A 14,562-nucleotide genomic window follows, 5' to 3' on the forward strand; every position below is an offset into this window, starting at 1 on the left:
CCTCCAGGCAAAAGAACAATGTGTGTGTACAAAGTCAACCATTATTGCTATGTCAGTACAGCGCTTTGTCACAGCAACACCAAGTCTTTATGCAGAATGTTCATCATGTTCATTAATGTTCTCCCCCTTAAATGATTTACTAGATGCTATCAGATGCCAGTCGGTTTTCTAACAGTTTTTGTGACACATTGCCACTGGCCTTCTCACCATGCTGTTTCCCTGCACACCTCAAACATGAATCAGTCATACTATATTCATCCTGTTTGTCTCGCCTTAGTAGCAACACAGAACATTTCAGAATATTGAAAATCACAGTTTGTTTTCAGAGGTAGGAGAGGCTTTTCCTCTCCCACCTTTATCTACAGTCATTTTGCAAGCTGGAATATCCTGTGCTGGTGAGGTCTGAGAGGAAAGGAAGCTTACTGGCACTGGTCATTGGATAGACAACGCCTGGTTGGGAAACACTAAGGAAATATGCAGTCTGACCTGTGTTAATGGGAGAAAGAACTAAGGAAGGAAGGAGAGAGATAGATAGAACTGAATATCAATAGATAGAATGATAGCTAGGTGGATGACAAGATACGTAGTCTTAATAAGTGAGCTTTAGAGGTGCTGCTTGGTGCTTTCTATACTTTTTGACAGTCAAGCCAGCTATTTGCCCCACTTGGACTCTTCATGCTAACCATCTGAGCTTAGTGGTATCAATCTTCTCATGTTACTATGGACAGCAAAATGATTATTTTTATCTCTGTTGGCCAGACCAGCACACACACACATACAGTGTGCAGGTGACTATCATCTAGTCTGTGCAGCCTCAGCACCCCACCCCCCAGGGCTCTCGCTGCCACTTTCAGGGTCTCATTAACCAACTGCAAGGAGGCCAGGAGGTGGGTGGAATCAAGACAGAGAGGTGGCTCTATTTGTGGGTACATGGCGAGGGAGGAGGGAGAGGTGGTGTCTTTGAGGGGATGTGAAAGGATAGAGAATAAAGGGAAGATCGGTGCAGTGAGGAGGTAACAGCGGATGACGAAGATGACGAAGCTGATGTAGAAGATGAAGATGTAATGATGCAGATTGTGATAAGGAAAAGAAAGTGGAGGATAAGGGAAATAAGAAAATGATATTCAGGAATAAATTGGGAGGAAGCTTAGTACATTAAATAGATGGCCTTGAGGACTCCAGACCTCAGTTCAAAAATACCTCACCTTTAGGCACAACAGCTGTTGTCTGTCTGCCCTCTGACCCTTTGCTTGACCTTACAAATAGAGTCTTGCATTCTAGATGCTCCCAAAGACATACACTCATTCACACAAGAAAATATCTTAATCAACAGCTTCTCAACACACGCCTCTAAGCAGGAGTGTTAACTGAAACCGGCCGCCACACGCAGTACGAAACTGCTCTTTGATGATTTACGTCAGTTGGCAAATTGTGTTCTAATTGAAGTTTTATTGAACACAAATGTCTGTTTACTGTTTGCTGCCATTTATGGGCTTAGAGTCAGAAACAGAAGCAGAGTTAAAGCGAGGGGAATTTTCCATGCATTTGTAGAGATACATTACATGCAGATGGCGATAACATGTGGAAGCACACGCTGCAATTTCACACAGCAATTAGTTTGCAACTAAATGATGTTTGTGTGCGGAGCTTTCCTCTGAGCGCTGTAGCAGCCAGCTGTGTACAAGTGGGGAGATTTCCGTTAAGGAATCAACAGGAATAGAGGGGCAAAGTTGAGCACAGGAATAATTTGCAGAATTCACACTTCTGCTTTAATTCACTCCATTGTTCATGATTACCTTATCAGCCCTATTTGCCCATGAATTCTGATGATTCTCTTGACTAATTAGCGTTTTTGTCATGAGGACCGATATTTGAATATTGCTTTTGCCTTTGAAGTGTTCTGTTAGTATACCAGTTTGTATTAATGTTACACAGTGTCAGTGGATTGAGCAGGTTTTTCTCACCTCATTCGTTTCCTCACATCATTGAGATGACAGAGCCGCCACTCACTGGGACAGCTGAAGTCAAGGAGACAAAGTGTCAGGCGTTTGAAAAACTCCAGACAAACATCAGTGATATTTATTTATGCTGGGATAGGACCAGCTCTGTCAACCTGCTGTAAATACAGAAATCACATTTGACATGTGGCCATGGCTTTTTGGACCTACAGCAACAGCTGTAGACTCATAGACTTAAAAAGGAAGACTTGACAGTTGACTTGGATTTGAACTGCTCTAAGATTGAAGCTGTCTGAGACTTGACACCCTAAAGAACACGACTTGATATTCTGGAATACAAAAACCAAGACAGGCTCAGTGTGCACCTTTAATACAGAAACTAAACTAGTTTATACTCAAATCCTCCTGACCTCCACAGAGTGATAGACCACTACTCAGAGGATCCAGATGGTTCCATTCTTCAATTATGGAGATTTAATTTAGCAACAGAGGATGTCTGCTCTGTGTCAGAGCATGTTGTGTTTGTCTGCCGTTTGTTGTTGTGGACTGTGTTTATGTTAATGTTTGTTTGAGAAATATATGAGTCGGGATGTGAGCCAGCGCTCTGCACGGCTGGGCTTCCTCTTCCTCCATTCTTTCTTCAATTACAGCTTGCGCTAATTCAGTCAGCTGGCTTGTTAAACGGCAGACAGCTAATTTAGCACAGCTCAGCTTGACAAGCTAATAGAAAGTGTAACGCTGACAAACACGACAAACTCTGAGTGTCTGTTCTTATATACGTGTGACTTATTAGAGATGCTTCATACGCAAATATTTGGCACAGATCACTTTTTTGCTAATATCGTCGCATGTGATCACTATAGTCCTCATTTAGTTTAGTTGAGTTGATCCATTCCATGCAGTGGAAACACAGCATTATGTACTACAGAGTTGTGTGTGTGTGTGTGTGTATGAGGGAGAGAGGAAGAGGGAGAAGGATTTGCTTCATAACGCAGTTTCATCCGTATTAGAGTCATGACTGCCACGCACACTTAACATTAATTTCATTAGTTTCCAATGTTGCACAGAATCACAGATCCCATTTAAATAATCTAACACGGCCTCAGTGAGTCAATGACGCCATGTGTTTCAAAAGATTGGATCAGCATATCTGACCTAGTTACGCACAATTTCAGTTTTTTGTAAAAATGTCTCCCACTTAAGTCAAAACTGATGTATATAACAGAATGGTCTAAATAACCTTGTCATTTGGGCTTATACAAGTTCAACAGGTGGACCTATGAGTTTGTTCTGCACCTATGCGGTAGCTGTTAGCAGTCATGGCTAGCCGAAATCTGTGGGGACATGCACGCTCAGCATCATTCGCATTCCTCTTGGACATGTCCAGATCTGCTGCTTCCACACACCTGCACAGTCTTTGACTCCAGAACTCTTTCACCACACTTGATCTACTGATACTATGCTGATCTGATACTGTGCTGTACTGTGCGTACAGAATAAGAGAGCAAAGCAAAGAGAGAAAGACATAAGATTTAAAAAAGATAACGCTGAATAGGGAAAGGATTGGGAAATCAAGACTGGAAAACAACAGTATGGATGTCGGTTGGTCGGGTTATTTGGGAATTTTACGAGCGATGAACACACTGACAATCAATCACACGGGATGTGTTTTAGAAGACTGAAAATGCAAGGCCTCACTGACGTTGTGCACAGTGTTTCGACTTGAAGGAGTAGTTTCGACATTTTGGGAAATCCACTAGAGGATTATGAGCAGATTCGATACCTCTCATGTCTGTGTACCAAATATGAAGCTTGAGTCAGCATGCGATTAACTTAGCTTAGCCTACACAAAGATTAGATGCAAGGGGAAAACAGCTAGCCTAGCTTTGTCCACAGCTCAAATATACACCTCTAAAGTTCACTAATCAACACATATTTGTTTGTTTAATCCGGTTTGTTAATTGATGAGGGCCAAACTGTCCCCTTGCTTGACAGTTTTTACATTTAAAACAATCTAGATTAAACTAAGATAGTCAGGTCCAGGCTTTAGTTCCTCATTTAACAGACAGAAGTAGGAGCGGTATTGATCTTCTTCTGAACTCTTTAAACATATAGTTTTTACAATTTATAATAATAATAATAATAATAGATCTCTCTCTGTTTCCAGAGTCTCCTCCAGAGAGGACCGGGCGTCGGCGCAGTATGCCAGGGAGCTCCTCGGACAAGGCTACACCCACCATGGAGGCTACGTCCACTGCTGCCACACCTTTCAGAGTCACCGTGAGTACTGTGAGTTTGTTTTTTCTGTATTGTCTCTTTGTTTGTTTGTTATTTGTTTTAGCCTCTGGCTTTCTCTCAGTCTCCAGCCTAGTTTGCCTTCGGGGGCCTCTTAGTTGTAGATCAACATCTTCATAGGGCTGATCTGGTGTCCAGATGGACCCATGCCAGTCTGAAAATTGTTTACATCAAATGTTGGTACGGGGCCTTTGATGTTTGACATCTACACATCACACATCTACGCATCGTGAGTTTACGGTCAGCACATCATCCTTCACAGCCATTTTACATCGCGTGCAATTTTCCATAGCGTTTTGCTGAATCATTTGAACACAGTTTATGTAAGCCGACACACACACACACACTCCCACACCTGTGTACGCACAACTCAGTCACCCACTCACTTATAAGCAGACTGTCTCCCCTCCTCTCTGTCAAGCACACACACACACACATACACTGAACGGTCTTTTGTCTGTCATCTTGCTCTAATTCAAATCCGTTATGCTTTCTGCCATGTTTAATTCAATAGATAAACAGCCAGTTAATGAAGCAAAAATTCCGCTATGAGTCATCAATTTAAAGCTAATTAGCAATTAGCAGCGCATATTTCCATTGATAAATAATGAGAGGGGAGATGACGACCTGGAGGTGAACTGTAAACAGTAGATGTTAGGACAGCAGGGCCGCAAGCACTCAGCACTCAGTCTCTCATAAACAACCTTTGCTATGCTAACTTTCAGCCTTTGTTAAAGCATAGCAGGCACAATAATGGACCAAGATAATGGCTTAAAGATGTTGTATGCTTTCTGAAAACAGAAAAGATATCTTTTGTTTTCTCATTATTATTATTATTCTCACTTTCAACCATCTTCAGTAGGGTTCAGTCTCTGCAGAAACCACACTGGGATCCCTCTAAGGCTTAGTGAAAGCCTGCACTAAATAAAATAGGCTAGACTCGCTGGTGTTGGACCACCTAGAGGGTGAGAATAAAGTGTTCCATGAACTTTTTAGGAGTTGCACATTTAAAATTACCACAGCTTGATGACCCAGAGATTGCCAATCTGATCCTGTAAAAAACTGCAAATGATGTTTCCAGATTGTGAGTTGTTACCTGCTGCATGCGTTTGTTTCTTTTTCGATTTCACAGAATGTGAATTGAGTCATTGGGAATTGAATCAGTGAGTGGATATTCAGAGATATAAAATGCAAGAATGTAGGAGAGAAGAATTGTAGGAGACAGAAAAGGTCAGTTGGAGAGGCTAAATATTGATTAAGCATCTCTTGAGCAGCTCCTTGTACTCTCCAGGGAAGACAGGGAGAAGATGACTACTGCAGCAAAGTCATCCTGTCTCAATCACATGACCACTTAACTTACTTCTGCAGTCTTATTGCCAAGCAGCAGTGACGTTGTCCTTAGAGAAAGCTTCCCAAGACAATGTTTGACCCTTTTCCTTCACTTTCTCTTATACTGCCCCCTTCTGGCCTTTAACTGTAGCACCGCCACCAAAATTCCATGCTTTTACATCAGCTATTGATGGATGCAAACCAATAAACAAATATAGTTTGACTTGAATTTTGTTCATCATCAGATTTTACTGATATTTCAAATACTAATAGATCAAATGCGTACACTTTCAGTATTGGAAGACACAATACACAGACTTTGTAGACTTATTGACTGGAAACAGGAAGATGTGTAGGCGGGAGGTCATATTCTCCTCCTTCTCTCCTGCATCTCCACCACTTTTAAGCGATGACAAACTACCACTCACTTTTCTCCCTCCTGTGAAAAGAGAGTTGTGGTGACATCTAAAGTACCCCTCCTAGGCCTTGAGCTAAATCTGTCAAAATGTTTTTCTCTCATGTTCTTTGCAGAGACTGGGTTCAATCTCTGCACACACAAATAGATGCCACACTCACACTCACACACACACACAAGCATATCCTCCAGCACTCCTCAAAAACAATTTCTCACCAGTAGGCAGAGGAGAAAAATAAAATCTCCCCAAAGCCTAATCTTTGGCAGTCAATTCAGAAATACTAGAAGACTGCATGCCTTAAATGCAAGTTACAGCTTGGTAGTTTCTCTTATTCAGTGAGTGTTTAAAAAGCAGACAAACAGACCTTATCTAAGTCTGTCACGTCCGTGTCCCGCTGATTGCACTAGCTGGCTGGCTTGATTCACCATTTGTGACTTAGCTCCTTATCCAATCTGTCCCTGACTCCATCCTCCCTACCTCTCCTCTCCTCTCAGATAATAGCAGGGGGTCTAATTGGACAGGTACATCTCTTGTTTTCATCAGGTTGTGCTAGAGGGGGACAGGAGAGGTTGACGTGGAAGCAGGGAACACCCTGCTGATTGTCCAGGCACCGATTCTATCAGCACCCATTAGGGAAGCCTGGAATTGCAGAGCCGAGGGAATAGAATTAACTTGTTACAAGCATTTACTTTAATTTCTTGAAAAAAAAAGAACGAGCAAAAAAATGCAGAGATAAAATTGAGCTGTACTCTTAGTGCTGATTTAATGGGCTTGGACAGGCTGAGATTAGAATCAAGTATGCAAGCTTATTATGCAGTCTCTTTTACACACACACACCCGCACACGCAATAAGGTAAGCGAAGACACATTTGCACTGTAAACAAGGTAATATAGTAAGCATGGACAAACACATTCTTCATCCAATTCCCGCATGAAGCTGGTACAGTAAAGCAGATTGGAAGGTTTGAGTAAACCAGCCTCTCCTCCCCTTCAAGGATGCACGTTGAATCAGATTATTCCATCCTCTCCTCCCAGTAATTAGCTGTCAGCCGTAGAAATGTGGAATAATTAAAGAGCCAATAGAAATTCACGCTAACATGCGACACTGTAATGCCCCCTGTCAGGATACTCTGGCTTTAATGGCCTTATCATGTTTCTGTGTGTAAGTCGGTGTTTGCAAAATGAAACGTAAAGGGCCAGACGGTACAGTAGGGCCAATAATATTCCTGAAATTAATTAATGAAGGGATCTCAACATTATGAATGTCTTATTTTCAGTCTCTTTTTCATTCATGCCTTGATATTTATTCATCAGTCTCCCATGGGATAATTTACGCGTTTCTGTACCACACAATAGAACAATGACATGATGTATGAATCTCATTAGGTGTCACTTTTTGTTGCTTGCGCAGGAGGCACTGAATGTTATGCTTTTACAAACCGAAGCTTTCGACATTCATGTTTTCCAGATGTCAAAAAATGTCAGGCATCAGTTCCCTGATATGTAAGGACTGGAGCCATATGTAAACATATGCAAAGACAAGGGCTGATCAGAATATAAACGACAGGGACTGACATGTTCAGTTCTTCTGTATTTGCCTTTCTTTCAGCTCAAGCTTCAGTCATTCTGTGGTTGATGCTTTGCTCTGCCAGGCCCTGGTCCGCGGCTGGCGACCTTGTCACTCATTTTCTGTACTTTTTTCCTCACTTTACCCCTCATTTAGTTTCATTCTATTGCTTTTTCTATCAACTCATGCTCTGCTTTCCATTGTGCTCTACCTTTTTTTCCATTTATCCTGCACCTACAGCTCCTCCTGTCTAGCAGGCACTCATTGTCATTTTCAACATTTTTTGACCAGTTTCTGTACTTTTTCTTTTATCACCGTGTGCCTCAGCCTCCCTTCCTGTATATTGTTTTTTCTTGTGCTCTTTCGGTCATGTTTTATGAGCAGGGAATTAAATGCTCATTTTTGCAGTGCGACTTGCCTCCTCCGGAGTTTAATCCGGTGTTAATACAGGCATCATCTATCAGTAGGGAAAACAGGTTGTTCGTATCTGCTGACCTTTAACCTGGGGCACGTCCCTGCAAAAGCTTCGACATGCAGACTGGAGCAGTGTTTCTTAATGTCACATTGCTGCAGGCAAGGTTAAAGGCAGAACAAGTGACACAAAATAGAAATTGCAGGTCTGTGAGTCTTCCTGGCTTCTCTCTCTTTTCCGCTCGTTTCTGTGTCTCTTTCTCCCTCTGTTCTTCAGAGTCCATCCATCAGGGGAAGGAGCGAAGTAAAAACAGAACAAGGAGCCGCTAATCAATCCTCGTCGCCTACAGGGACTGGTTTCTATTCACTGACTTTTTTCTGCGGATGGTAAAAAAGGGTAGCATTTTAATTTGTTAGCTGTGAATATGCCAACAGCAGCAGGCGAAGTCGCTCTCAAGGGGCTGCAGGGAAGAGGCATGGAATTACTCCGAATTGGGAGGTGGTTGTGAATGATATCCAGAAATGACAATTTTCTGCCGCACTGCCATCTTTGCCTTGCCGCGTTGTTGAAGAAGCTGCTCTGAGATGCTAAATGCAGTCAAAGAAAACAATATTCCTACTGCACAGAGTCTGACTCATGCTTGTCATTGTTTATAACGGTGCCTATGCTAATCTAAACACATGCCCACACACTCACATACGCATACGGAGTGAATGATCTATTTTTACGGGAAAAACTTGAGACAAGGAGTGAGCGTTTGATTCAGAAAGCATCATAGCAGCAGCAGTGACTCAGCCCTGTTCATTTATCTAATAGCCCCTGAGCGGTTCACTGGTGGCAGGTAGTAATAGCAAGCCATTTTCTGCCCACATAGGCTTGCATATACCATGTCAGATTCGGCTGAATCAAGAGTTACATAACCACAAAGTCTAATCATTATTGGGTATGCACACAGTAGCCATTGCTGAAGATGTTAAATAACAAACGTTTGATTTGCTATGTTTCAAGTGACAATGTGTAAGATTCACGCACAACCTTTAAAAATCTGCGGTATCTGCACATCCATTCTAATGTGTGGTGTATGCTCATTTTCATAGTATGCTGTTTTTGCCAGTAGACATCAATCAAAATGCGACTATGGAATGTAAATTTGACTTCACCGGGAGAAAGCAAACCTTGTTCTAGGACCGTGAAAGCTTGTGTTACAAAGGCGCTATATGTTGTATGAAGTTCCTTTCATGTTGTCTTCACGTTTAAATTGAAGAAGATACAAGACACAAGACTTATTTTACTCAATTAACTACCCCCACCCCCCTACGTAGAAACCCAAAACTTAGGTGTCCCGGCATGAACGAACTAAAAATAAAGTCAGTATGTAGTGTGGATTTTGACAGCTGTTGTTTTTGGCCACATACACCCCTCACTAATGAAACTGAGACACTGCTGTGAATGGCACACTCTTAAATATACTGACATTAGCAAGTCTTTGCTTTTACTCATGTCCGTTAGAATGCTGCAGCTCCTCTGTGATCAGCTGGCGTGCTGTCTGGAAGTCACTCTCTAATTATCCCTATATTGCCCCAGACGACCTTTTCACATGGTAGGTGGTAATTATACAGGTGTGTTAGTGGCCTGACTGGAATGGAGGGTGTTTTAACTCTGCATTTCCTGTCGTGGTCTTGTGAATTCTTGTGAACATGTATGAGAACAACATGAGTACTGGGACTGTGTCTCTGAGGTTATATGAGTTTGGCGTATTATGTGTGGTCGTATTGAAATAAAATGCTACACCTGAGCCTAAACTGATTTAGTGCTTTCTGGAATACTGGCTGACTTGTTAAGTTTTGTCTTCAACACTCTGCCCTCCTAAAGTTGCTCTGTCATCTGTCCTATACACCCTCTAATCACAGTTCTTTTTCATCCTCTTCTTTGTCCTCCCCTTCTTGATCTTCTTCCCTGCAGTGAAATCTAAAAAAAAAAAAAAACAAAAAAAAACATGAAAAAGAAAAGATTTTCTTTTGTCTTTCAAAACTTACAACAGCCTGCCATGTCTGCAGCACATCTCATTTGTTCATATTCTCTCGCCCTTAATGCCAGCTAACAGTTGCCATGGAGACGGCGAGGTGCTTGGGGGAGTGTGATTGCAGATGTTAGAAGAAGTAAACACACAGACTCAGACAAAGGGGAGAAAGAAAAAACTAATAAAGGGGCGTATCCGTTGAATTAGCTTGCGAAGGTGATTAGAAAACGCAAGACGTTTGTACAAACACTCACATAATTACCGCTGTGAGGAAGAATCTAGAATTTTTACATACATATTTCCTACCAGCTTATTATGTCTGCACTCTTTGAGAATCGTATGAATGTGTTGGCCGTTTTATGCCTCTTTGTATTCAGGTAATAGTTTGTCTTTGACCTTGTGTTCACTTTTCCCCGACTGAACAGCCTCTCTCTGATATGAGGATCTCATTTATTACCCTTTAACTATTCATGGTGTTCTGTGACACAGAATTTAGCACTTGGATTGTAAATGTAGATGTCAATATGTTCTGTCCCGCTGACAAACTCGGCTTAATGATTGACATGTCGCAGAATTCCCTCACAAACTAGCGGCGACGCTGCTTTATCGACTTTCTCTGCGTCTCTCCGTCAGGGCTTCCTAAGTCGCCGGCTGAAGGGCTCCATAAAACGCACCAAGAGTCAACCCAAACTTGACCGCAACTCCAGCTTCAGGCATATCCTTCCTGGCTTCAGGAGCGTTGACAATGACAGGTAGGTGTTTTGTTGGTTCTGGTGATTCTTGTGTGTGTTTGTGTATGCTGGATTTGTTGATGTTTATGTTCTGGTGTCTCGCTGCCTGATCGCTGGTTTTTCAGGTCACTGTTGACATTTATGTGTTGTGTTGTCAGTGTATTGTGAAAACTAGTGAATTCCCTGTCTTTCCCTTCCAATATGTCTTGCTCTTGCTCTTTCTCACTGTTATCTATAATGTGTTTGATTTTTAGTTGAGTTGTGGCATTCACAAAAGGCTGTATTTGCCCTGAAATATGTTTTTTTTTTTGTTTTTTTAATCCCCTTTCTCGCCATTAGGGCTGGGCAGTAGGAACACTGATTGAAATAGCATTGTTGTGGGTAAACAAAGACGAAACAAGACGTCAGATACTTTGGCTTCTTGAAGCTCAGTTTTGGATTGTAGGACACTGTCCCGAACAGAACATGGAAGCATGAAGTAAAACGTCAGACAGTCATAAACCTGTGCTGGCAGGGACGGGAAACTGGAAAGTTCATCACCTAAAGTCTCACCACATAATGAAGCACCCAGAGTCCAAGCATAGCAACAAACTGTTATTTTACTGCATACCTACCACCTTTTAGTAGACACAGTGCACATATAATATAATTAATTTCTTGCATCATTCCATTTATGTTTGTAAAAATATGTGGCTACTGTTGTCAGAGTCTAAACTATACGACTGTCAAATCTTCTGTCCACGGTGCCACCCATGTGATGGTGTTTCACTTCAGGCTGTGATAATTGCTGGTTTAACTTTCCTCATAATTTCCTGAGGAGCTCAGCCACTTGGCAAACATTTGCCCTCGCCTAACGATGTCAATTAGGATTCCAGACCAGGCCATGTTGACCTGCAAACGCACTCCTCTGCTCGCTCTGAATTTTTGATGCTCCTTCCATGCATGCATGAGTAACAGCTATAATTCCCAGCACCTATCTTTGCTGTGTCTGGAGAAAAGCCAAGGTGTCCATCTGTGGAGTTTAATTAATGGGGGTGCTGCTTTTGAAGAGATGTTCCACGGCTTTCGGCTTCAAAACTTGGAGCCGAGTTGCCGCTGATCTTCATACTTTTAATGAGGCATTAACATCACTGTCAAACTATCACAAGGGAGCACCACCAATTGTTCAGTGTGGAACATGGTGAACGGACAAATCGAGCTCATACCTCCTCTTCTTGGTCCCACTGTCTTTTCTCATTCTCTTTCCCACTTCTGCCCATTTTTTTTTATTGCGTCTGTCTTTCTGTCCTCTCTCCCTTCTATCTATTTCAAACTCATCGTTCTCCAGTTTCATCCTCGCCCCCTGCACCCCCATCCCCCATCATCCTCTTTCTCTGTTTTTCAAACAGTAGTAAGGTTTCCTAACTTATCAGCATTTATGTGTTTGGCTCTGATAAAGAGCTCAGCGACGAAAGGCAAATATCAGATGGGTAATTGGAGGTGTCTTATCTGGTTTAACACAGAAACACACACATTACATGTACCTCCCCTGCAAATGCACACATTGACTCATATACCATATCATGATAGGTTTCTATATGCTTATCCTGATGTAGCAGAAGAAGAGGAGAGACATGCCCCTCTTTCACTCTTCAAGGATGTTGTGTGGGCAAGGGGTGGATGTAGTAGCACGTGTGTGTGTGTGTGTGTGTGTGTGTTTTGGTGTGTTTGTGTTGAAAAAAGGGGTAGAAAGCATGAAAAAGAGTAATGTGCTGTGAGAGGAGTCAGTGACACTCCCTGTCAGCCTGGGAGCAGCCTCCCCGCAGGGCAGAAAACACTGCAGAAGAAGACAGGCTCGGGAACTGGCAGAGGAGGGAAGGGAGATGATGAGACGGTGGAGAGATGGGGGGAGGAGGAGGGAGGGAATCTGTACCCCGAAAACTCCCTGGTGTGCAGATGTGCAGCCTTGAATGTGAGAGATGCACTGTATGCAGGCAACATTAAGTATTCACTCTGCATCTCAAACATTGTATGTACCACATAAGGTTGCAGAAATCATGTGCTGCATGCAGTTTATCATGTACTGTAAGGTTACTTACGGCAGGCATTTATTTTGCATCTGTGTTTCCACATGTATTTTACAATGATTGTTTTGTGAAACTAAATGCACAGCGTCACACGGACACTAACATTTTCAGTGTGTGTGTGTGTGTGTGTGTGTTAGCTGGGATGACACTGTTAGACCGTACAGCCTGAGGCGGTCTCAGGAGAGTGACCTGCAGATGAGGAGCAGCTGGACCTCTAAAATGAAATATTCATCCGTGTTAATCAGAGGCAACACACAGCGAGCACTCCTGCCTTAAGTGGAGCAGAAACACAGCATATGGGTGTGGGTACATACACAAATTACAAAACAAATTATGGGATTATTGTATTCATATCTACACTTCATTTCACTGAATCCATCTTTAAATTATAGTCGGGTTATTATTCTCAGCTCCACAAGTGTGTCATGTATTGTATCATGTGCAGATGGTGACAGGGTGCACAATTTCCGCTATTATTAAGGCAACAGGAAACCCAGTGAGAGTGACTGTATGATGGTGGTTGAAGTGAATGTTGTCCTCTCCAGACTCACAGTCCTCACATGGATCCCCATCTACATGTACTTTGTCAATCAAATTGATGGCTTAATCTGCACCTTTTCCTGATGATACACCTGTAAGCTTTGTGTTGTTCTCTGCTGCTCTGATCTGCTCTACCTGTTTTGCTTGTATCTGAGAGATTATCTCACCCTTACTGGCCTCTGCTCCACTATCTGATCTACTTTAACCTTGCTTGGACCCTGTAGACTTACTGATGAATATCATAGTGTTTGCAACTCTTTAGTGACAGCTAAGTGTCTTGGTTGAACAGCACTGGAAATGGGTGGGTTGATTGTATCATATTTTATCAATAAGCAAGTGGCAGATGATATTTCACAGTGATTCATCAAATGCAGCAGTTACTCTAAAACGGTGCATGTAGAGCTGCAGCAATTAGTTCTTAAAGTTTGATTTTGACCACCAGTGGTGCTGTAGAGCTGTTTTTAATGATTGTGTCCACATTTTTGATTATTTTTTTTTTTAAATTACGGTGCTTTTTGGCAGTAAACACAGGATGTCATAATGAGTTTTTATGTGTTTACAAGAAACCTTAACAGGGCATCTTTGATGTTCATCCAGTCCTATCTGTCTCTAATTAATAAAAATAATAAACACTATCCATGTCTTTGTTTCCCTCAGTCACATCCCCTCTCTCTGTTGCTGCTTTGCTGCTTGGTGCATCATGCCAGATATCGCTGGTCAGTGTAACTCACTGCCACTTACGTATTGTCTGACTCATTAACCACACAAGCAGCATGCATACATGTTTGCATGCGCACACACATTTTGTTTACTGTAGTGTCTCTCCTCATCTTCCGTAAGTGCACCAGAATCATTGCTGACATCACTGCTGTCAACAGCACCTCCTCCTCCTCCTCCTCCTTTTTCCTATCCTAGTCCTTCTCTCTAAAATGGAAATACTTGTCTGCATGGGTCCTGTGGCCACAATAGTGGTTGGGTGGAACTGACTAATTGTGATTATGTGTTTGTGTCTGTAATTGCATGCATATCTGTGTGTGTGTTTGGGAAACGGCAGTTTCCAGCACTGTGGACTCCAGTGACTCATGCATTTTTGTGGAAAGACTGCCTCTGTAACACAGCGGGAAGGCTTTTGTTGCCATCACCCACAGCTCTGGATATTATGGATGGTTAAAAACATTTTTTTGTTGTTGTTTTTTTTTTTCTAGGGTGAGGGTTAGTATTAGATTTG

The 14,562-nt window shown here is 42.2% G+C and overlaps 1 protein-coding gene across 14 annotated transcripts in view; it reads left to right on the forward strand.

Moving 5' to 3' along the window:
- The window catches only part of dab2ipb (DAB2 interacting protein b), a 120,347-nt gene that overhangs the window by 47,809 nt on the left and 57,976 nt on the right, over positions 1–14,562 (forward strand). For 11 of the 14 annotated variants that reach the window (XM_046375946.1, XM_046375948.1, XM_046375945.1 and 8 more), the window contains 2 exons: positions 4,126–4,247; positions 10,631–10,749. In XM_046375946.1, coding sequence (XP_046231902.1) covers positions 4,126–4,247; positions 10,631–10,749 — 241 coding nt within the window. The remainder of the gene's footprint in view (positions 1–4,125; positions 4,248–10,630; positions 10,750–14,562) is intronic. The other 3 variants (XM_046375959.1, XM_046375949.1, XM_046375952.1) reach the window with 1 other exon arrangement.

The sequence above is a fragment of the Scatophagus argus genome, chromosome 20 (genome assembly GCF_020382885.2).
Source record: "Scatophagus argus isolate fScaArg1 chromosome 20, fScaArg1.pri, whole genome shotgun sequence".
Classification (NCBI taxonomy): Eukaryota; Metazoa; Chordata; class Actinopteri; family Scatophagidae; genus Scatophagus; species Scatophagus argus.